General features: G+C 44.8%; 1 protein-coding gene across 1 annotated transcript; it reads left to right on the plus strand.

Moving 5' to 3' along the window:
* The first annotated feature begins 192 nt into the window (after window positions 1–192).
* On the plus strand, window positions 193–22,621 carry NUP85 (nucleoporin 85). Its single transcript, XM_028716857.2, has 19 exons — window positions 193–364; window positions 3,190–3,283; window positions 4,945–5,107; window positions 5,478–5,548; window positions 6,400–6,443; window positions 8,294–8,363; window positions 8,657–8,778; window positions 9,403–9,537; window positions 10,800–10,922; window positions 12,281–12,412; window positions 12,801–12,907; window positions 13,561–13,644; window positions 14,854–14,919; window positions 16,540–16,691; window positions 16,780–16,897; window positions 19,320–19,420; window positions 20,653–20,804; window positions 21,539–21,625; window positions 22,426–22,621. Exons 1-19 carry the CDS (start codon window positions 332–334, stop codon window positions 22,525–22,527), a joined length of 1,956 nt encoding a protein of 651 aa, XP_028572690.2. The 5' UTR covers window positions 193–331; the 3' UTR covers window positions 22,528–22,621.
* The last annotated feature ends 363 nt before the right edge of the window (window positions 22,622–22,984 follow it).

Consider the following 22,984-nt stretch of genomic DNA (forward strand, 5'->3'; position numbering starts at 1 on the left):
CTGATGTTTCTCTAGCTTCAGCTCTCTCTTCAGTCCTGAGGAGCAAGAGAGCGGGGGGGGGGGGGGGGAGCTTTACAAAGGAAGTTCTCTCTGGAGCGCTGTTGTAAACGGAGAGGCGAGCTCCTCTATAAGTTTCCTATCTCTAGGGGTGGAAAAGAGGCGGCAAAAAAACCAGCAACCCACAAACCCCGGGGTCCTCCCGTACGCATGCGCGCGAGAGGCATGGCCATTGGCTGGTCTGTCCCAGGGAGACGAGGAAGCGGCTGCTCGAGGCTGGGAAAGGAGCGAGGGCAGAAGCGGATAGCGGGAGTTTGTGCCTCGGCTGGGCGGCATGGAGGAGCTGGACGTGGAGCCTGCGGTCACTGTGCGTCGCTTAAGCGGGTCCCTCCCTCCCTCGCTCGGGGTGTTTGTGGGTCCCGTGGAGGGAAATGGGATCCGGGGAAGGAGGTGGGGCTGCAGGTGTCGGAACGCAAGGCTCTGATTTGGGTCCCCCCCCCCTCTCGATCATGGGCAAGGAACTTGAGAATTGTAGATTTGGAAGGGAACCCCGAGGGTCATCTAGACCGACCCCCCCTTGCAATGCAGGAGCCTTTTGCCCAGCGTGGGGCTCGAACCCGTGACCCTGAGATTGCTCTACCGACTGAGCTGTCTCCATTCGCCTTTGTGTCGGAATAGGCAGGTTTAATAAGTTTCCTCCTCCACCAGCAACCTCCTCTGCAAAGTGAGCAGAGGCAGTAACGTCGTGACAGGGCCAGTTTTATCTTGTCTCTGGCCTTTCTTACAGGGAGCTCAAGGCAGCATGCTGTGGCTCTCTTCCCCCAGCCCCATTTTAATTTTACTGGCTGAGGAATAGGGGCGTTGCTCAGTGAGCTTCATGGAGTGTGTGTGGAGAATGTCATTCACGTGCTTAGCCTGACCCCAACCACTCCACTTCAGAGGCTTGCTACAGTGGTACCTCGGGTTACATACGCTTCAAGTTACATACGCTTCAGGTTACAGACTCCGCTAACCCAGAAATAGTACCTTGGGTTAAGAAATTTGCTTCAGGATGAGAACAGAAATCTTGCTCTGGCAGCAGCAGGAGGCCCCATTAGCTAAAGTGGTGCTTCAGGTTAAGAACAGTTTCAGGTTAAGAACGGACCTCCAGAACGAATTAAGTACTTAACCCGAGGTACCACTGTATTTACCTTACACCCCACATCTCCATCCACTTGTTGGCAAAGAAGCATATAACAGAACAAAAGCACGAACAAACAAAATCCTAACCAGCAGCCCTGTTCCTCAAGGCTTGGCCACTGACCAAACTCTGCCTCCTTAAGCTGTGCAGTCTTAAGGGCAGCTGGCAGCTGGAGCCAGTTTGCTTTTTCTGGCAGGGTGCTGAGAAGCCAACTCCCCACCTGCACTCCTTTGGCCAGTGGATAGGATCAGGCCAGTGTACCTGGGAGGCAGGGAGTGCCAGTGGCAGAGTAGTTAGAGCAGTGGTTCACTTAAGTTTTTTCTCTGAGCCATGCTTTCGAAATAAAAATTTGCTCGCACCACACCAAATTTTTTATTGGTGGTACAATGGGTTCTCTTGTTCCAAAAACTCCCTTTATTCATTCTTCAGCTCCAACACCCAATTAAAAACAATTCTGCGGGACAGCCAGCAAATCTCTGAGTGCAGGAAATGTTTTGATTCCATGTCTTTGCAGAGTCAAGCAAATAACTGTGTTTTTAGTGGTTCTGCTTTGATGAAATTCACAATGTGCACAGCCTGATCTAGAACCAAATCAGCTACAAGGGTCTTGGTGATTAATGCCTCTGTGTAAAAAAAACCTCAGTGATTTGATACTGCATCTGGATTTTTCTGTTTGATGAGTGCCACTGTCCTGATACCCCAGTCGAAAGATGGGCTCGTGGGAGTGGTTTGGTGCAGGCATTATTATAAGAAAGAGTTAAGTTTACAGTAAGTCACCCAGCCAGGCCTCACTGCCATTACAGATGCAGGATGGACACTGCAGCAGTGAGAGCTTGCCGTGACTTGCCTGCACTCAGGCAGATGTTTATACAACCCTTATTCCCAAAGCAGCATACTCCGTTTGCCCCAAACCTCCCATCAAAGCTGGCTAGTGAGGCCATATGTGGCAGCTGGCCAAGGCTTCTCCCCTCTCTGGGCCTAAAGCCCAGCATCTCAAGGACTACAGATAAGCACAGCATCAAAGCAAGTCAATTAACATATATCAAAGCAAGGAAACATAAACATATATGAGCTCATTCTTGCAGCAGCTGCTCATTATTTCGGCTGTTATCTTGACTATCAAGATGGCATTTGCAGGCTTTCCAGAACATTTCACTTTGGTTCAACACAGCTACCAAGCCTCTCATATTCCCTGTCATACATGGTGCTCCATCTGAAAAAATTCCAATACAAGAATCCCATGAAATCTCATTTTCTCCTGCCACACTAGTGTGGCGCACCACACCCCTTGAGAACCACTGGGTTCCTCAAGCTCAGGGGTCGGAGCCCAGAGCCCAGCAGGAGCAACAGCTCCCATCATCCCTGACCGTTGGCCATGTTAGCTGGGACTGATATCACATGGCAAGGCAAGGCAAGCATGTCCAAGATCGTAGTAGGCAGTTGGGTTTGGTGTTGATTGAAGATGTAAGGGTGTGTGTGTTTTTTAATGGATAGAACTTGTGAGATGTTCTTCAGAAGAGGGTCACTCTCTTCATTCCAGCTTTTGCTGCTGTCAGTGTATGTACAGTGGTACCTCAGGTTAAGAATTTAATTCGTTCCAGAGGTCCGTTCTTAACCTGAAACTGTTCTTAACCTGAAGAAGAAGAAGAAGAAGAGTTTGGATTTGATATCCCACTTTATCACTACCCGAAGGAGTCTCAAAGCGGCTAACATTTTCCTTTCCCTTCCTCCCCCACAACAAACACTCTGTGAGGTGAGGGCCTCCTGCTGCTGCTGCGCAATTTCTGTTCTCATCTGAGGTAAAGTTCTTAACCCAAGGTACTATGTCTGGGTTAGCGGAGTCTGTAACCTGAAGCGTCTGTAACCTGAAGCGTATGTAACCCGAGGTACCACTGTAATTTAAGTTGCAGTTTTTTTAAAAAAAAGTGTACCTCATAACAGATGTGTTTTGATTTCAGTATTGTTACCCTATTTGCCTGTCTAATTCCCTTCCTTCCTTCTGTTTCAAACAGCTGATTCCAGAAATAAATTCTGACAAGAAACAGTTATGTTTCGATTGGGGACCTGGGGAGATGCTTGTGTGTGAAACATTGTTTGGATCAACAGGTTGGTAACCTCTGTTACTAATGTGCATGTTTTTGATGAATTAATAGTAGTGAATAGGCCCACACAAGTCCAGGGATGGAAAACCTCGGGCTTAGGGATTGAATGTGGCCCTCTGGGCCTATCTCTCTGGCCCTTGGAACCATCCCCAAGCATTTCTGCGTGGCAGGAATGCATCCCTGAACTCAGTTAATTATTTCTCTTGCTTGCCTGGGTGGAGACTAGAGAGGGATGTCTGAGTGTTGTAGACACTAGCAGACGGTACAAAGGTGAGGTTGTCATTTGTCGCTGCAGCTGCTTTTAGTTTTAGCCCCGCACATCACTGGTATGTGGCCCTTGGAAGATCACCCAGAAGGAAATGTGGCCCTCTGACTGAAAAAGGTTCCTTCCCCACCCCTGCCTTAATTCTAGCAGAGTGTTGATGTGGAATTGCAAGTGGTGGGCAGGAGCATCCCAAGACAGAAAAAGTTGGTTAGAATTAGCGAGGGAAGAGAGATTAATTAGAATAAAGGTGAGAGAGAGAACAGAAGGACACAGAAATAGAGATTTATAGTTTTAGACATTGCTGCTATCAATCTTACAGGGAATACTGGTTAAAAATCATTGTCTGATTATTGTTTAATTTTTCAATAATTATTTATAACTACTTTGGCATTCAACTACAATCACATCTTCTTTGTCCCTCAAAGTAGACTTGCTAACTGGTCCTCCTGATGCCCACTGATGTACATCAAATATCTTGGGCCACTGAACTTTCAGCACAGGCTGTATTAATGAATTTCAGACTCAAAATGCCTGGGTACATGTACGCAACACTTAACATGGCTTAATTTAGTTCAAGGGCTAGGGAATCTTTTTCAGTCCATGGACCACATTTCCCATGGGGAAGTTGCCAAGGATGGCATCCTTGTGGCAGACAGAGCCTGAGGCACAGGTGTCTTGTGGTTAGAGGCAAAATTGGGCAGAGGAGGTGTCACCTGGACTGAGAGAGGTGGCCTGGGGAAGGTCCACAGGGCCAGATAGAAAAGCCTGGAGATCCACATTTGGCCCCTGGGCCTGAGATTCCCCTCCCTGGTCTATATGCTTTAAGATAGGAATGGCAAACCTATCAGCACCTAGCCCTTTTTGGAATCCCATGAACGTGGTTCTGAATTCTTTGTTAGATCACTGGGACAAATTGTAATGAATTAAACAGCAGCCTCATTCAGATATTTGCAACAGCAGTTTTCAGACTGTGCTTGTAAGAAACTTGCAAGATTATCAGAAATGGCAGACAAACTTCACTAAATGATATTTTGTCTGAGACAGTGGCATGGCCCAATAATCCTGGCTTAACACCCCACATGAAATATGAGTTCACCCTCAAAAACATCCTACACAAAGCTTCAAGGGTATAAGATTCCCCCCCCCCCCAGCATATAAATAATGACGAGAAAGATCCCAAGAATGAGGTCAGTTTATAAACGAAACAAAACACGCCCTTACCTTTACAGAGCTTGCATGGAACAGAGGGAATGTAGAACTACTTTGGAATACATAAGCACCCAGATAACCTCAGCGTTTTTTGTCGTGTCCCACTGTGTTGTGGGGCTGATGCGCACATTATTCCCATGGTGAACTAACAGTGTTTGGCTGTATTAAAACTTCTATGTGATTTGTTTCAGAGGGTAAAGAGAAAAGGCCTGACTGCCCCTATGTCTACGTTGTTCGCAAAGATCTAGATATATACTCTCAGACTTTGAGAAAGCTTTTCAATGAATCACATGGGATCTTTGTTGGCCTTCAGAAGGACGAGAAGGAAAAGCTTGGGAAGTCAAGGACTGCCCAGTAAGTGATCTAAAAATCTTCATGTTCTGAGATCATCCAGATAGGGCCAGGGTGCTATAGTGATTCATTTGTTGATTTGCAACAAAACCCTATGAGTGTGAGTGTGCATAGCATTGCAGCCTCAGCACATTGATCTTATTTAATCTGAATGTTTCTTCTGTAGCCACTGCTATTTTCATGAATGTTCATTCACTTGCTGTCTACCAGAGGGATGTAACACCCTAAATAATGCTGAGGGATACCAGTGTGGCAACAGAGAGTACATTTAGTTCATGCTGCTTTCCAAGCTCATGTATGGTGCTTGGAAAGGGTCTGTCCGTAATTTTTTTCTTTTTAACTCATTCTAATCAGACTTTTCTACTTTTGTCAGGTTGGTTCGAGTGAGCAAAAACTACCGCTCAGTCATAAGAGCCAGCATGGAAGATTCTCATCAGTTAGCTAGTAAGTTGTCCTACAGTGTTAATGTGAAATGTGGTGGACTTGAGTCCACAATATATGTATTTTTTTGTTTTGGCAAGCTGATCCAAACATATGAATTTATTGTGTATACTTGTTTATAAATTCTGTTGATTTTAAACAGTTTTATTATGTCTTACTTGTTTTTGAGATTTGTTGATTATATTTTGAGAAACGCTATTTTACACTTTTGTGTAAACTGCTTAGAGATTTTTATCGTGGTCTATGTGTAGATTTTGTAATCTATGCTCTTCATTCAGTGAGCTACACTACTAAGTGGTCTGTACGATATAATTTGTGAGATGATAACAATAAGAAAGTAGTCTGAATGGCTCATGAAATTGAGCTGGTCTTACAAGAAGTCAGTTTGGCAATCTTTTGAATCCCAGGCTCCACTGGGACCCAGAAGGTTCAGGTGATGGGGCCTTGGCACAGGAATAAGAACTACAGCCTTTTGAATGTAGCTGATGAAGTGCTAATTAACTAAGTACACAGAAGAAAGTACAGTGGTACCTCGGTTTAAGAACAGTCCGGTTTAAGAACGATTCGGTTTGCAAACTCTGCAAAACCAGGAATAGTGCCCCGGTTTGAGAACTTTACCTCAGTCTAAGAATGGAATCCGAACGGTAGAAGGACAACGGCAGCGGGAGGCCTCATTAGGGAAAGCACGCCTTGGTTTAAGAAGGGACTTCCAGAACGGATTAAGTTTGTAAACTGAGGTACGACTGTACTGGTTTCTCCATACAGAATAGTAGATCTGGAGTGTAAATGTTTCTTTGGCTCAGAGAGCTAAGAAAAAGGAGAAAACCCTGACTCGTATATTTTTCTTTTGTTAGTTTCAACACAGGACCCAGCAATCCACATGCAACACAGCACTGAGGTAACCTAAATATATATATTTTTGGTGACATTTGAGAATAACTTTTTTGCTAGCATCTGCCACAGAGCTTTGCAGCACTGCTAATTTCTATTCAATTAGTTATTGGATTAGTTATTCAATTAGTTTTGGATTCTGTCAGAATCCCAACTGCTCTTGTTGCTTAATTGTCTTGGAAATACAGGCCTACCTTGGAGGTGTTGCGGGTTCGGTTGCAGACCACCGCAATAAAGCACTGACAGAATTTTTCCAGAAAAAACAAGTGCTGTGATAACTTATTGTTATCACTAGCACTGTCAGCAATTCCAACCTGTCATAAACTCAGTTCTAAGCTGTACAGTGGTGCCCCGCAAGACGAACGCCTCGCAAGACGGAAAACCCGCTAGACGAAAGGGTTTTCTGTCGCGGAGGCGCTTCGCAAAACGAATTTCCCTATGGGCTTCCTTCGCAAGACGAAAGCCCATAGGGAAATCTCCGGGACAGCGGGGAAGCGCAGCGCCTCTTCCCCACTGTCCTCGGACCTCCTCCCGCCGCCAGGCTTCGGAAGGCTGCTCCGAAGCCTGGCGGGGGGGCGGAGAGGTTTTTTAAAAACCCCGGGACAGCGGGGGACTTCTCCGCTGTCCGGGGCGAATTTTAAAATGCTGCTGGGCGGCAGCGCTGACGCCCGGCAGCATTTAAAAAAACCCGGGACAGCGGGTTTAAAATCGCCCCGGGTGGCGCGTTTCTCCGCTGTCCCGGAGGGCTTTTGAAGGCAGGCGGGGGGAGCAAAGACTTTCGCCCCCCGCCCGCCTTCAGAAGAGGTCCAGGACCTCTTCTGAAGGCTGGCGGGGGGCAAAAGTCTTTGTCCCCCCTGCCTGCCTTCCCGGGGGCTTTTAAATCGCCCCGGGACAGCGGAGAAGTCCTCCGCTGTCCCAGGGTTTTTTTAAAATGCTGGGGGTGGGAAGAAAAGCCCTTCGCCCCCCCCCCCAGCCTTCAGAAGAGGTCGGGGGACAGACTGTCCCCGGACCTGGTCTGAAGTCGGTTTCCCTAGGAACGCATTAATTGATTTTCAATGCATTCCTATGGGAAACCGTGCTTCGCAAGACGAAAAACTCGCAAGAAGAAAAAACTTGCGGAACGAATTAATTTCGTCTTGCAAGGCACCACTGTATTCTTATTTATGAAATTTCTGTCCCTCCTTTCATCTGAAGGTCACAGAGCGGTTAGCAATATATTTAAAGTATTGCAATATATTCTATAAAGTGGAGTTCATCTAGTTGTGCACAGGATATTACTCACTGTAGTTTGATCTTTGTATTTAAAAAAATAAAATAAAAAGGAGATATTTAGTGCCTGTGGAAGCAGCCAGATACTAATAAACCGTGGCAAAATCTTCTGAAGTGATAAGTGCGATGGAACACTTGCTGTTCTTGGTGGCCAGCCATGCAAACTTGTTCTCACCACTGAGACTTCCTCTTAAGAGGCGTAGGGTCTTGTGCAACACAAAGCTGAGTTTCAGAGGTACTCAGGACAGCAGAGGAGCAAGCACAAACCTCAGGATGAACCACTTCCCCACCTCCAGGAAAAAGACGGAGGAAGGGATGCTTCAGATTCATGCCTGCAAGGTGAACTTTAAGAACTGGTGTAGTATGTGCTCTGGCTGCTGCATTCAGCACTGGTTGCAGCGTCCAAACTCTCTCCAAGGGCAGCCCCACGTAGAGTGCATTGCAGCAGCCTAGCCCTGAGGTTACCAGAACGTGGATCCCTGAAGCCAAGCTGCCTCTGCTCCAGAAAAGCTGTAGCTAACCTATTCATGTGGAGTTGACTCCAAGCTCAACACGTGTCATTTTTAAATTAGCGTCTGTTTTCCTCAGGTGTCCACTTTGTCTGCGATGGAGTTGATCTGGAATCTTTGTGAAATCATGTTCATCGAAGCAGCACCAGGTGAAAATTGGACTGAAATGAAGTCAAAATGGCATGCTTTTTGTGTTGGAAGTATCTGCAGGTCGCTTTTTAAAAAAAAACAAGAGATACAGTGGTACCTCGGTTTTCGAACGTAATCGGTTCCGGAAGACCGTTTGAGTTCTGAAACGTTCAAAAGTTCAGGGAAGTGTGACTGGCCCAAGGTCACCCAGCAGCTGCATGTGGAGGAGCGGGGAAGCGAACCTGGTTCGCCAGATTACGAGTCCACTGCTCTTAATCACTACACCATGCAGAAACAAATATCTTTTTTGCAGCTGGTTCTCTCCTGCGTCACCTCCTTGACTGGGTTCGTCTTCATGTGTGTGATGTGGACAACATGCTTTGCGATGTACTGAGGAGTGAAAGCCCCGCAAAACACAAAAACTTCTGGGATGCGGTGAGTGAGGAATTTTCTTAGCCAGAAAGCATTTGATTCACTTTCCTCCCCCCCAGAAAGAAACCTAGTTTGAACCAAAAATAAAGGGCTACTAGGAACGATTTCTATGAAATGTGCGAGATCTTTTTAGTTTAAATCAAACAGAATCATCATGAGGAAGGAAGAGCATTACATGTTAAGAATCTGTCAATGTAAGTTGGAAGTGCTATGTACCAATAATATTTTTTTGAGCTGATGTTTCAAGACCTTTCCCCAGCAAGATATGCACAAGGGATTTGTGTGCAAGGCAGTAGTTTGTAGCTCTGTGATTGCGATAGATCACTCTGGGTGCAGAGTCAAGCTGGAGGTATCGATGCCGATGTTCTATCTAGCAACAGACGCACGGTCAGCTCTGCATAATGGCAGCATGTTTTTTGTGGTAGGAAGAGGAATAGCCCTTTACATTTGTGCTACTTCATGGCTTGGTCGATTGGGCTAGTCCCTTCTTTAGGATGCTTACTTTTCATTAGCTGCTGTGTGTGCCACTGCAGCTGCATGCAGATCGATTTAGTATGTTAGTATTAACATGTTGGTGCTTTCTGGGGTTCAACTCAGCTGCAAAAACCTTGCCTTTTGTTTTTGCAGTTAACTATCTTGGTGCTGCAAGGTCGGATGGACGAAGCTCGGCAACTGCTTTCTAAGGAAGCGAACACCAATCCCACTTCAGTGGGCATGTGCAAAATTTTGGACGAGTTGATGAAGAAGATGCCTGTTCTCTGTGTATGTAAGATGTTCTTCTCATGTGCAGTGCGGTTTGTTTATCCCGTCACTTGGTGAATTGTCCGAAACTGGTTTGGCGTTCAGATCGCGATACCGGTTTCAGACATTTTGCGTTGGCAATACATTGCAATGGTCAGGGAGCCATGATGTCTTCCCAGCTCAGATTGCGTGCAGATGGCAAAGGCGCAGGCAGGCAGAAGGAGCCTGAGAAGGTTATTGGGCTCCATCTTCCTGTGCCTTTGAGGAAGCCAACCGCCCAAGGTGGGGAGGAAGAAGCAGCCGAGATACATTCCAGACATCGTAGTATATCAGCATATTGCACTATTTAGCTGCTGATATATCACAATGTTGAAAACCAGATATTGCCCAGCCCTACCTGCCACTCTTCCTCAGAAGAGCCCGGGGTGACGTGTGCAAAACATGCAAACAAAATACAACGCAACAGCTGTCTGCTGAAAAAAATAATTGTAACAGATTAATTAAAACAAATACATGCACTGCTTATTAGGAGCACACCTCTTGCTTATGGAATTGAGAAGACCTGGCAACGTTCTGCTTTGCTGGTGTTAGCAGTTCATGCGTGTGCCTGTTTTTTGATTATATGAATCTGCTTTCTTCTGAGTCAGACCATTGGTTCATACAGCTCAGCACTGTGAGGGAGCTCTGGCAGGAAGGTCTCCGAACGGGGTTTTTCCAGCCACTTTACCTGAGATCCTTGGCAACGCTGAAGGTTGAAATGGGGACTTTCTGCAGCATGTTGTTTCTGCCACTGACAAGGATTAGGTCATTCTTTTTCATACTGCTTTCATTGTTGTAGGAAATAGGTTTATTTTGTCTCTGTGAAAAAGTTGTGTAATCTTTGGTGCACCTTCAAGAAGAGAGTTGCTTCTGGGTTTCAGATATGGGCTTACGTATTTCCAGACATTGGATGCAGAAGTGGCGAGGGGAGTGGGGAGTGCAGTACATATTTGAAAGGCAGTTCTATTAACATGAATGAAATTGATTATGCAAAAGTTGACAGAGGTGCTTGTCAGCGGAGCGTTATCCTGTTGTTGTTCTCCATCCCAAGAAGGAAGGTTAATGGTACAGTGCCTGTTTTGGCGTTCCAACATGTGTGCCCCTTTTTCATTGGATAAAACAAAATTTCAAAAAGTTTCCTGTTCATGCAGAGTTGTGTGAAAGCACTGTAAATTATAGTGTAAGATAGATCTAAAACTAGGAAAAGAGGAAACCAAATTGCATGTTTGTTTCTTCCTTACCAGCCTAGCAACACCCAGACTTTGACAGAGATGGAGCTAAAATGGCAGCATTGGCATGAGGCATGCGAACGGTTCCTAAAGGATGGGACATTTGCTTCTAATCCGCACATGGAAACCCTCTGCAAGGTGGGTAAGATTGAAGAATGAAATATTATGGTTGACCCCATTACTGAGTTTAAAGCAATTGCAATTGCATTGAAGACATTTAGAGTTTGAATCGTTTGGCTATATTCTTTTCTGTCATACGGTGATCTTGGGCGAGTCACCAATACATCAATACAGTATCTTGATTTCACTCGTTTGTATGAGTCATAAACCCAACAAATGGGCTAGGACAAAGTGTTTGTGTATGGATGGTACCATATTTTTCGCCCTATAGGGTGCACTGGCCCATAGGGCGCACCTAGTTTTTTTGGGGGGAAATTAAAAAATATATATATTCCCCCCCCAGCCCCCAGAACAGGCTGCTGCCCGCAAGCCTTGGGAGCCTGGTGGCCACTCCCGCCGGGCTCCCAAGGCTTGCGGATAGCTTCCTGAAGCCTGGAGAGCGAGAGGGGTCGGTGGGCACCAACGCCTCTCACTCTCCAGGCTTCAGCGAAAGCCTGCATTCACCCATAGGACGCACACACATTTCCCCTTCATTTTTGGAGGGGGAAAAGTGTGTCCTATAGGGCGAAAAATACGGTATATTTCATTGATTGGGTCCCTGTTCTGAAGCCAGGAGGAATGACAGACTCTCAGAAGTGGTCTATAAAACCATAACAGTTCTTACTAAGGCTGAACATCCTTACTGAGGATGATTCAACATCATGTATGTTCTCGGGTGTAACAATTTGGGGCTGCTTATTAAGCGGCGCTCTCTGCTGAAAGTTTGCATTGCTAGTACAGCTAACACTGCTGCTGCTGCACCCAGAACAGGCTACCTACCTAGTTTCGGAACATCAGAAACACCTGTGACAGGAGGGGGAAAGCTAGGAGAGCTTGCTCATGCCCTTTCTGGCACAACTGCCTTATAGAGTTAGCTCAGTTGCATCTTTTAACAATCCCCCAGACTGGAAGGAATACTGGGGTGCCCAAGGAAATACTAGATCCCAGGTTCTTGAGACAAGATGACCTGTGTTTTCCAGCCAGATACATCACTTGCTCTTCCTCAACCCACCCAATCTTATACTTCTGTAGCATGAGCCCTAGCAGCCTAGGCTTGTGGGCTATTACCAGAATCCCTAAGATTGGCAAATACGCATTCCAGACCCCAACAGCCCAATTATATGAAGCTTTATTTAGAAGAGGAGGAGGAGGTGGCAAATGGACAAAAGCAGGTTAAAAATAAACAGGAGCTCTGTGGGTCAGATCTAACCGTGCTGCGCGAAGAACTTAAAAACGGGTTTCTCAGTCTACTCACCTGTAACAGGACATAGTTGATCAAATGCAGACAGTGGATGATGGGAGGGAGCACTGAAGTGGTTTGTTTTTTCTTCGTCAAGATCTTGGTGGGAGATGAGAGCACCATTTTAGAGAAGAAAGACCTCATGACTAATTGGTACCATTTTTTGGTAACCCGGCTGTTGTACTGCCACCCTACCGTGAAGCATGTGGAACTCCATCTCTACGCACAGGTAACTCGGGGGGAAAAATCACTTTTAGAGTAGAGCCGGCCACAACCTTTGGGCCACCCAAGTGGAAAAGCAGCTGGCAGTCCTTTCCTTTTGCTCCACCCACGGTTTGCCATGCCTTCTAGCTCATGACAGTGGGAGGAGGAAGTGTTGGGACTGTAGGTCCGCGATGCTCAAGTACACTGGGTATATCCCAGATGGAGCCATCTGTCCTTCCTGCCACCGACACTCATGAGAAGCTTAAGTAGCAAATTTTTGAAAACCACCACACTTTGTACCAAATCCTACCTGATCAAAAGAGGGCCTTCATTTCATAATTGTGCTTGCCTTGACCTGGGAAAGTGAGCATCCTCGGTGTTGAGTAAACCCTACCCCTTTCTGTATTCTGCAGTCGAGCATGGACCTGTTCCTGGGAGCAGAAAGCAGCCCTGAGCCTTTAGACATCATCTTGCTGGCAGCCTTTGAATTAGATATCCACCAAGTGATTAAAGAATGCAGGTGAGTATTGCCATTCTTGTCTGAGAGCCTTTGGCCAGAATTCCATCAGCTTCACAGTCCGGTATCCCAAGTATTGTAGGGCCCAAATGAATTCTTGTAGAGTAGGTTACCGCATCCAGGCTGGAGCTTGAGGCTTCTTGTTGGGGGTTCAAAATCTGCTTCTTGCACTGCTGCTCGATCCCGTCCTTCCCGCCCCTTGCCTTTTGCTCAGGCGGGGAGGACAGGAGAGCCTGCAAATCTGCCTGCCGAAGCTCTGCACCCAGAATTCCCTTTGGGGCTTCTTTTGGGGTGCACAGCACCCTTGTGCTCTCCCCAGGACCCTATTGACTATTGAGCCTTTCCCGGAGGTTAAGGCCCTTGCTCTGTTGACATTAGCGGCCTCCCTAGAAGTCCATATCCCAAGTATTCTAAGGCCCAAATGGATTCTTGCAAACATCATGGTGGGTGCATAAATGGGAATGAAAACGAAGAGCTGGCGAAGCTAAGAGCTTTGTGGCAAAAGCATGCACAGAGAAAATGAGTTTCTCTTAGGTGTGATAACGTTTGCTAAATTGGGCTGGGGGAAACGTGTCAATTTTCAGAGAGCAAAGAAATAGTTTTGTGTGTTCAATTATCATTTTGCCTTCCCTCCCTTTCGCTCCTTGTATATACAGCATTGCCCTGAGCAACTGGTGGTTTGTAGCCCATCTGACAGACCTGCTGGATCACTGCAATCTCCTCCAGTCGCACAACCTTTAGTGAGTTACCCTTCCTTGGTGTTTTTGCGTTTTATCTGTCAGTGGTCAGGCCTTCCCTGTGAGTGTGGTGTTTGAGAGATCCCTTGGCAATCTTGTGGCCACCGGCAGTTCAAAGGCAAACATGTTTATTATCTGTCAGATAATAACTAAGATGATTCTTAAATGTCTTTGCTTTACTTTTAAAAACTGCTTAGTTTTAAGTTTCCTTTTTTATGGTAATGCTTGGCATTTATTTAGCATTTTAAAAGTGCTTCATCTAAATTACAATTTTATTAATCGTTTTACGTATCTGGGACTGAGACTGAGAGTACACAAGGCTGCCTAAGACAGTTTAATGCAGACATTTCCCTCTACTAGCCCTTACTGACAAAATGAATCTAAAGTGCTTATTCTTTTGGAACTGTCAGCAGTGCTGTGACATAATATGACAGAATATCGCAGGGCAAATCCATCTGCTTTTGTTATACTCCCTAAGGGATGGTTAAGCTCTTAAACTCCCACTAGAATCTTGTTCGAATAAAAATATTTTTTTTTGTGGCGTGGAGGTTGTTGTTACATCCTGTCCAACAACTGCTGTGGTCTTTTCACAACCAATTACTTTGATCATAGTGCCTAGCAGTTCATGTTATTAGGCAAGCGCGAAGGATTTTGAATGTGGACTATACTTCTACGTACGCATTCATCTTGGAAGGTTACAAAAGTCACAGATGTAGACTTTTAATTAGTTCATTTCCCCTTCCTGAAAGCAGTGATGGAGAGAAGTGTCACTTGGTCTTTAGACTGAAATGTAGTCAACCTTCTGTTGCTCCCCTTCCCAATGATGACTGACTTACATCACTTAGCTGAGGAAGGAGAAAATGGCAGAAACCTTTATGATGAACCCTTTGCCACTTTAATTCTGAGTGATTTTGGTGTTCTCCAGGAGGGAGAAAGCCACAACCGAAGCTGTTTCTTCATAATGGTTAGGGTTAGCTCAGTGCTTGCCACTAATTAGTGATTATGCTGTTTGCCGTTTCATTCTTGTTTCACTATTTGTAGAATATGAAATGTATGTGAACTATTCTTAACGGTGTAGAAGTGATGTTGACACAGAAGGAGACTGGGATTTTAGTAACTTTGACAACAAAAGGACTAGCCAGAGCAGCCCTAAATTCAGTGGAAGTGATTACATGGAAATGGGAATTTTTAAATAATGTGTTCTTCTTTTAGTTTTGGTTCCAATATGCGTGAATACCTCCTGCTGGAATATGCTTCTGGACTCTTCTCTCATCACAGGTAGCAATCTTGTTTATTTATTTATTTTTTAATGTTATAGTATTGTGAAGCAGGAGGAGAGATTCTGTTCTGAAGAAAAAGAATAGTAAGACTCTGAAACATGAGGAAGGGTTGGTTATGCTGTATTAAACTCATGACAGTCGTTTAAGCCATTTGATGATAAGTGCTACTCTAAACACTACCTCTCTTCTTACAAATTTAAAATACAGTACTGCATGTTGTTACCAGTATATTATTTTACAGAGGCAGAAAACGGCCCATTAGATCATCACTCTCTTAAAGAACAGAGGCCAGGGTAGTATTTAGAATAGCAGTTACCATCAAATGGCTTCTAGAAAAGAGTAAAAGCTGATTTAAACCCAAAGCTAACTTAACACAAGGTTCCCCTGCTGCATTATCACCAGGTGCCCTGTAATTTTTAATATACACGCATTCATGTTAGCTTGAGCACCAAAATGTTTCACTTGCAAATTTTTACTTTCCAGAAGCTTGCAGGTCTTGTTGCATTTCAGACTGGTGAGAACTCCAGATGTTCCTCGCATAAGGGATTCCAATGTATATAGTAGAGGAGCAATCCAGACAAAAATCCGAATTCTTTTTGTTTGTGCTCAGGGCATTTCTTAATTTGTATCTGTTGAAGCTGAGCATATGGGAGCCTGACTGCAGTTGCTCTTCAGCTTGAGTGATTGATTGATTGATTGATTGATAAGCCTAATTGGTCAAAGACTTGGGAGTCAGGCTTCTAAACATAATATATCTGCTTCAGTTAAAGTTAATTGTGGCTAACAGTGCAATCCGAACCATGTCTACTCAGAAGTCTCCTTATTGAATTCAGTGGTACTTACACCTAGCTAGGTAAATGAGGTTAGGATTGCAGCCTTAAGTCCCACTGAAATAAACACTGCAAAGTAATCTTGACTAATTTAAGTTCCATACATCAACTGTAATTTGTTTTAACTGATATTAAATGGTTACATTTTTTTAAAAAAAAATATATTTATAAATGGTTGTAACTGGTCCTTGCTCTTTGTGGTAAAGCCCGGGCAAGATTTCTAATACGTAATAAAATAGTAATTTCTTTAGTGGGACATGGTACAAGTAACTATATCTGGATATTAACTTTATATTTCAAGATTTAAACAGTTTTCATTGACTTCAGATTTCACCGAGTATTTTAAGGAATGTGAGGCTTTTCATGTTCACAACTTGCATAACCCACAAAGGCCAGAATTTTTAAAGTTAAAATTCTCATTCTTTTTATCAGAAGTATCACTGCATGGACTAAGGACGATAATCTAGGGGAGGAAGCGCACATGAAAAGTGTCGAGCGTACTTTTTTCTTTTCAGAGGCTGCTCCCACAGAATTGAACGCCGCCATTTTAGCTTTTCGTTTTGAAAAGCTCCCACTTCAGTTTGCCCTGTGAGCTTGGTAGGGTCTATGAGGGCAGCTTCTTCAAAAGGAAAAGCTAGAAAGAGTTTGTGCGCAGAATGCGTGAAGACAGGCCTTTGGCTCGTGGTCTGTGTGTCATGCTGTTGTTGTGAAATGGCTTCTAGTAAGTTAATTTGTGAGAACTGCCTTTTGAAAAGAACTATTCAGTCACTCACATTTCTCCTTTGTAGCTTGTGGCAGCTTGCAGTAGACTATTTTGACCATTGTCCAGAATTTGGCAGAGCGTACTTGGAGCATCATATTGAACGGATCCCTCTGGACACAGAGCATAAGGCCCTCAAAATACTGAGGATCTGTGAGCAGAGAATGATGACCGAGCAAGGTACCTTTATTCATATATAAATGTATGTATATTTTTAATCCGTTCATATAAACACCATTTACTGAGTGCATCTCTTTCCCCTCCCAAGTCCGTAGCATCTGTAAGATCATGGCTATGAAAGCCGTCCGGAACAATCGCCTCGGCTCTGCCCTGTCCTGGAGCATCAGAGCAAAGGATGCCGCTTTTGCTACCCTCATATCAGACAGGTAAGTCTTGCTTAAGGGGAGAGCCATTTTGTGCAGCGGCAGTAACAGCAGAGAGCTCTAAAGGTTCTTCTTGGGATAACCTGGCTATTGGAAGACCAACGCTTTCGTTCAGAATTGGCTTTTGCACCTGCATGTTAGAGGTGGGTTGGGCAGGGTCCCTTACACAAAAGAGGGGTAAGCTGCAGAGCGCATAACAAAAGGTATTGCAGCATTAATGTGCACATAGCCCTTCGGCAGCCATTGCACACAAGAGCAGAGTGAGACGGGGGTGGCGCTAAACCATTGAACCTCTTGGGCTTGCCGATCAGAAGTTCGGCGGTTCAAATCCCTGCAATGGAGTGAGCTCCCGTTGCTCTGTCCCAGCTGCTGCCAACTTAGCAGTTTGAAAGCACCCCAGTGCAAGTAGATAAACAGGTAATGCTGTGACGGGAAGGTAAATGGCATTTCCATTTGCTCTGGTTTCCGTCACGGTGTTCCGTTGCGCCAGAAACAGTTTAGTCATGCTGGCCACATGACCCAGAAAGCTGTCTGTGGACAAATGCCAGCTCCCTCGGCCTGAAAGCGAGATGAGCACCGCAACCCCATAGTCGCCTTTGACTGGACTTAGCCGTCCAGGGGTCCTTTGCCTTTCTTCTTCTTCTTCTTTTACACAAAAGCAACTGGGTGAGGAACTCTGAGCTGCATTTCTGGAATATTGCTGTTAACCCAGAACAGGATACATTGTCAATTCTGTGTTGCTTCTCCTTCCAATGGAAGTCATATGCTCCAGTGTGTAGCTTTGGAGAGAGTGACTGCGTACAGAAAGGGGTCCCAGTCTTCCTAGGCTGTGACATACCTGCAAGGCAAGAAACCTCCATCTCCAAGCTGTGACCTGCATATGCTAATGACCAAGCAGCAATCAGCATTCAAATACTACACCCAGGGGGTTAAACTGGCTCTTTTTTTTTTTTTTAAAGGGAGGTAGTTTGAGGCTGGAATGCCTCTGAAACTGAGAGACACAAAGTACTGCACTGTTAGGGCAAATCCAAGTTCCCATTTGCAAGCCCTCACTTTGAGGGGAAATGCTTTTGTTAAGCACATGGGTAGGCAAACTAAGGCCTGTGGGCCAGATCCGGCCCAATCACCTTCTCAATCCGGCCCACAGATGGTCCGGGAATCAGCGTGTTTTTACATGAGTAGAATGTGTCCTTTTATTTAAAATGCACCTCTGGGTTATTTGTGGGGCTTGCCTGGTGTTTTTACATGAGTAGAATGTGTCCTTTTATTTAAAATACATTTCGGGGTTATTTGTGGTGCATAGGAATTTGTTCATTCTCCCCCCCCCCCTCAAAATATAGTCCGGCCCCCCACAAAGTCTGAGGGACAGTGGACTGCCCCCCCCCCCCCGAAAAAGTTTGCTGACCCCTGGTTAAGCAAACCGGAAAAGCTTTTAAAGATCATTTGCTGCTCCTGCCTGAGGGGGTTTGGTCGGGTAAAAAGACAAAACTATAGTCATCTCATAGTTTATAGCAGGGGTAGGAAACCTAAGGCCCATGGGCCGGGTCGTTTAACTGGCCCACAATCCGCCCCCGAACCGAGCCGCCCACTTGGTGAGTCTCCGCACGCTGCACTAAACCAGCACAGCGCGGGGACTCGCTTCCGCAGCACCAGAAATCGCATCTGCGCAGACGCTGGAAATCGTGTCTGCGCCGAGGCCGGAAATCACAGCAATCTGGCCCACAGAGGGATCTCCACTGAAGTGAACCGGCCCAGGCAAGGTAAACCTTGCCGACCCCTGGTTTATACCTTACCTGAGGGTTGGTTTCTGGAATTTCATAACAAAGAAGCTCTCATAGGGCCATTTTGGGAAGGGTGCTTTCTTGGTCAGTCATTTCCAAATTGCTACAACTGCTGGTACGCCAGGAGAAAAAGAAAAAAGGAAGCATCCTGCCCTGGCTCTGCCTCTTTCTAATCAGCCTCTGTTGAGATGGATAATTCTGCCTTGGCTGTACAGCAGGTATGACTGGCTCATTCCAAAATCGCTCAGAGAGGCAGCAGAATTAGCTGCCCTTGGAGGATGCTCTGTCTGTAAAGTTTCTCCATTGAGGCCGCGTGTTGAAAACAACGACTCCTGAAGAAACATGGGGTGGAGGGAGGGTTCCTTTGAAGGCAGGCCTTTCCACACACTCTAAAAAATGAAGCTAATTTGAAGAGTTAAGAATGAAGTGTGCCTCTCAGTTCAATTCAGGGGAATACATGTGACTTGATTATTAGAAGTTTAGGAAGCACTGTTCTCAATTCCAGGTGGCAATTCCATTCACAACAGCAGGTTTTGAATCTATAGAATACTTGTTTGTAAGAGGATGGCATGTTGAAGTAACAATATGTACACATTGATTGTTCGTAGCGATAATAATCTTCCCACCTATTCCGCCCCCTCTAGATTTCTGAAGGAGTACTGTGAAAGAGGCTCTTTTTCAGATTTGGATCTTATTGACAACTTGGGACCATCCATGCTGCTTAGTGATCGGCTGACATTTCTTGGTGAGAGCTATTTCTTACAGCCTCTTTTGAAAAGGAACGACATGGTGCGCTGGGCAATGACACCACCACTTGAGGAAAGGGGACTGAAATTCATTTTGCAGTGCATGCGTGAAGCAGTGCAAATTCCACATCTCGGAACAACCAACCATGAAACCAGTTGTTACAGCCTTGCTTAGCTGGAGGACATAACAGTAGTCTTATCATGAGTAACTAGACAGACTTTCTAAGACGTTTCCTCTTTACGTCACAAAGGGCATATTTGTTTTTTTAAAAAACCACAGGAAACAAATGCTTCCAGGTGTGGTAACACTAATGTTGCTGGCTTGTAGCTCAGACAACCACAGGAACGGATCCTTCCTCTGTGGGCCTTGCATCAGTGTGATGGCAAATTGAATTGAGGTTTTCTTATTGATAATCCAGTGGAGGTTTCAAGGATTCCAGGGAACTAATAATAAAATAGGACAATGTGTCTGAATCTGGCAATATGTAACTACTGGTTTCTTTTTTTTAACAGAAATAGTTAGAGGGAATGTGACACAGCCTAATCATTTTCCCAGCCTGAAGGCACTTTGAAACTAGATAAATTAATCTTTCAAATGCCCTGGGTACAGAAGTGCAGCCATATAATGCTGAAGTTGGCATCAGGGTGAAATTGAAAACAGAAACCGTCTTTAACTTCTGAGTTTCTGCCTGTGTTTTCATGTTCTTATTTAGCTTCTCTAAAACTTTAAGGTCTTAATAAGATTTTTTTGCTTACTCAATGAAAGGTGAGATTTTCAGGGCTTTGAAAGCTGGTCCAGTTTGCATCAATACCTGCAAATACTTTTTTAAGACTCCCTGAGATGTAGGGATTGTTTTCTCTCTTTCTCAGCCTTTGCCATCTTGGTGACTTCCAGATGTTTTGACTGGCAGGGTTGATGGGAGTTGTAGCCCAAAATATCTGGAGGGCACCAGATGTTGGCAAAGCCTGCTGTGCATTATGGAAACAGTTCGCTAGCAATTGATCATGATTTGTTCCATTGACATGAATGGAGCTTAATTAATGTTAGTAGTTGTTGGTTGCAACTGCCTCCTTTACTGGATCGCCGCAAGAAATCTCAGCTTCCCTAAACGACCAAGATGCTAGGTGGCCATAATGCAGTTTTAATGACTCAGTCTTAAGAAATGGTTTTGCAAGCCGACGGTGTGCTACCCTGAAAATGTGACAGGGCTGAATTAATGTTTGGATACAGGGAAGTACCGGGAATTTCATCGGATGTATGGCGAGAAGCGGTTCTGTGCAGCGGCTAAGCTGCTGTTGACATTGATGACAGCTCGTATTGCTCCTTGCTCCTTCTGGATGACCTTACTGACTGATGCACTTCCGCTCCTGGAGCAGAAAGAGGCAAGTGTGATATTTCCGAACAGTAGAAATACCTGCCGGTGGTGGTGATGGTCTAAGGAATGTCCCCACTTTCCTGGGAAAACTGTCAATCACTTGACAGGGAAGCATGTGACCCTGTGCTCCCACCCCAAGTAGCTTTCAACAAAAGCCCAGAGAGCTCCAGAGCTGTATGGTTGTGAAGATTCACAATGGCAGCATATAGGCAGCCAGCTGCACTCTGTGTAATTGCTAAAACTCCGTCTAGTGTTCGCAGGGGAGATGGATGTGTGACCTTCCTCTTTGATCATCTGCTTCTTCAAAGAAACAGACTCATTACTGAAAGAGCTTTAGCGTTCCTGCAGATGGGTTCAGTTAACCTTGATACTAAGCTGTAAGTCATGAAGTTTCCCCTGAGGTTCTCTGCCAATTTCTCAAGGGCTTGTATTTCAGTAAGCTGGTTAACTCTGAATCCTTTTCAGTTGGACAAAAATGGAAATGGTGCTCTACAGAAATCAGTTGGCCTTGGTCTACAGCACCCAACCATCAATTTGCAACACTTTCCCTAAAAGCCACAACCAGGCTGAGGAAACCAAAGTGTAGATATTCAGCTTTTTAATCTCATTGGTCACTGAGATTACACCTTTCACGTTTAGATGCATGACCTGCCACACATCAGTGGCTCGAAAGTCCACCTCCAGTAAATAAATGCTGGAAGAAATTGCAGGTGTATGAAGGTAACTACTGTTTTCCTCCAGGTGATATTCTCTGCCGAACAGACATACGAACTGATGAAATGCTTGGAAGATGTGATGGCAGCAGAATCGAAAAACCAGAAGCTCCAGGTAATCTTGTCCCAGACCTTGGCTTCATATCATACCTTGGAGGGAAACTAATTGGTCTCTGATTCATAAGATAACACTAAGCCATGGACCTTGGCTTTTTGCTCCTTGGAGAATAAATAAAGCAGGAGTCACCTGCATGTTCACAAACTATTAGCTATGTTTCACCATGATGTGTGAATGCAGCCTCGTCCTTTTCCTTGAGCCCTTGGAGAAGTGCAGAGGGCTCAGAAAAATGACCTGAGTTTTCTCTCACATGTGGCGTAGCTTGAGAAAAGGCTGAAACAGCAGAGGAAACATCTACTGATCCCCGCAGCCCAAGAGTGTTTTATGAAAAGAAGTTTTGGTCTCAAGGCAGTAAAATGGAAGAATTCATAGCATGTTACATGATGTATGGCTGTTTCTAGCAGGTTGGAACTTAGCCATTTTAGAACAAGAGAAAGAAACGGAGAGACACTTGGTTCCATTCAATCCTATTTTCTGTGACTGTAGTCATAGCCCCTTGAAAGATGCTTCCACGTATTGAATGCAAACTAACAGGAAGCGCTTTCTTTCCCAACAGCCATAAAATAAGCTGACAAAAGAATGCTTAGTAATGTGTAAATTGCAGCTCACATACAAAATATCAGTTTAAATGACAGTAGATTAGCATATTTCAGGGATGGGGAACCTCTGGCCTATTTCGGACCACCACACAAATCTGCCTTACACCTGACATGAAGTGTGGGGCAGATAAAGGCAGGGTTTGGCCTCATTAAATGCTGTCCAATTTGGTGACCTCCTCAGATTCTTTGTGTTTGCAGGAGGATGATGCTGAGACCATGAAGGTGGAAATGCTGAGAATTGGTCTAGCACGAAACCTTGCACGAGCCATTGTCAAAGAAGGCACATTGGAAGAATCATGAGATCACTTTATTGGAGCGGCTCACAAACTTTGCGTCAATTACTTACTGTACATATCATGGCTGTTTTTTCTAGGAATAAATGTCATCTTTTGCACTTTTCTTTTTAAAATTGCCTTTTGTAACATAAAGCAGTGGAAGAGCAAATTCCTTTCTCCAGTGAATTCAATGGAAATTGAGCTTTCTGCTCTCCTAGACTTCAACAACTTAAGATTACTTAAGGTAAGTAACCTCCTAAAGTGACCTAATAATCAACATCTAGATCTAGTCCATTTGATAATCTAAAACCAACCCAACTCTCCATTCATGCAGAATCGCGGAACAAAAATTATTTAAAACTTTTCTTACCCAAGAAGCAGCTTGTAATTCTAATTTGCAGGCACAGAAAATTTTCGGCGTCCTTGCTTTCCCCTCATTCCACTGAATGAAGCTGTGCAGCTCAGCTTTTAAAATAAACCAC

This window comes from Podarcis muralis, chromosome 2 (assembly GCF_964188315.1).
Source record: "Podarcis muralis chromosome 2, rPodMur119.hap1.1, whole genome shotgun sequence".
Lineage (NCBI taxonomy): Eukaryota > Metazoa > Chordata > Lepidosauria > Squamata > Lacertidae > Podarcis > Podarcis muralis.

Excerpts from the sequence above, each read along its gene's own strand:
- NUP85 (XM_028716857.2), top strand. The coding sequence starts at position 332 with ATGGAGGAGCTGGACGTGGAGCCTGCGGTCACT. Across the intron at positions 5,549-6,399 it reads AGATTCTCATCAGTTAGCTA|TTTCAACACAGGACCCAGCA; the intron begins GTAAGTTGTCCT and ends TTCTTTTGTTAG. Across the intron at positions 16,898-19,319 it reads GCTACCCTCATATCAGACAG|ATTTCTGAAGGAGTACTGTG; the intron begins GTAAGTCTTGCT and ends CGCCCCCTCTAG.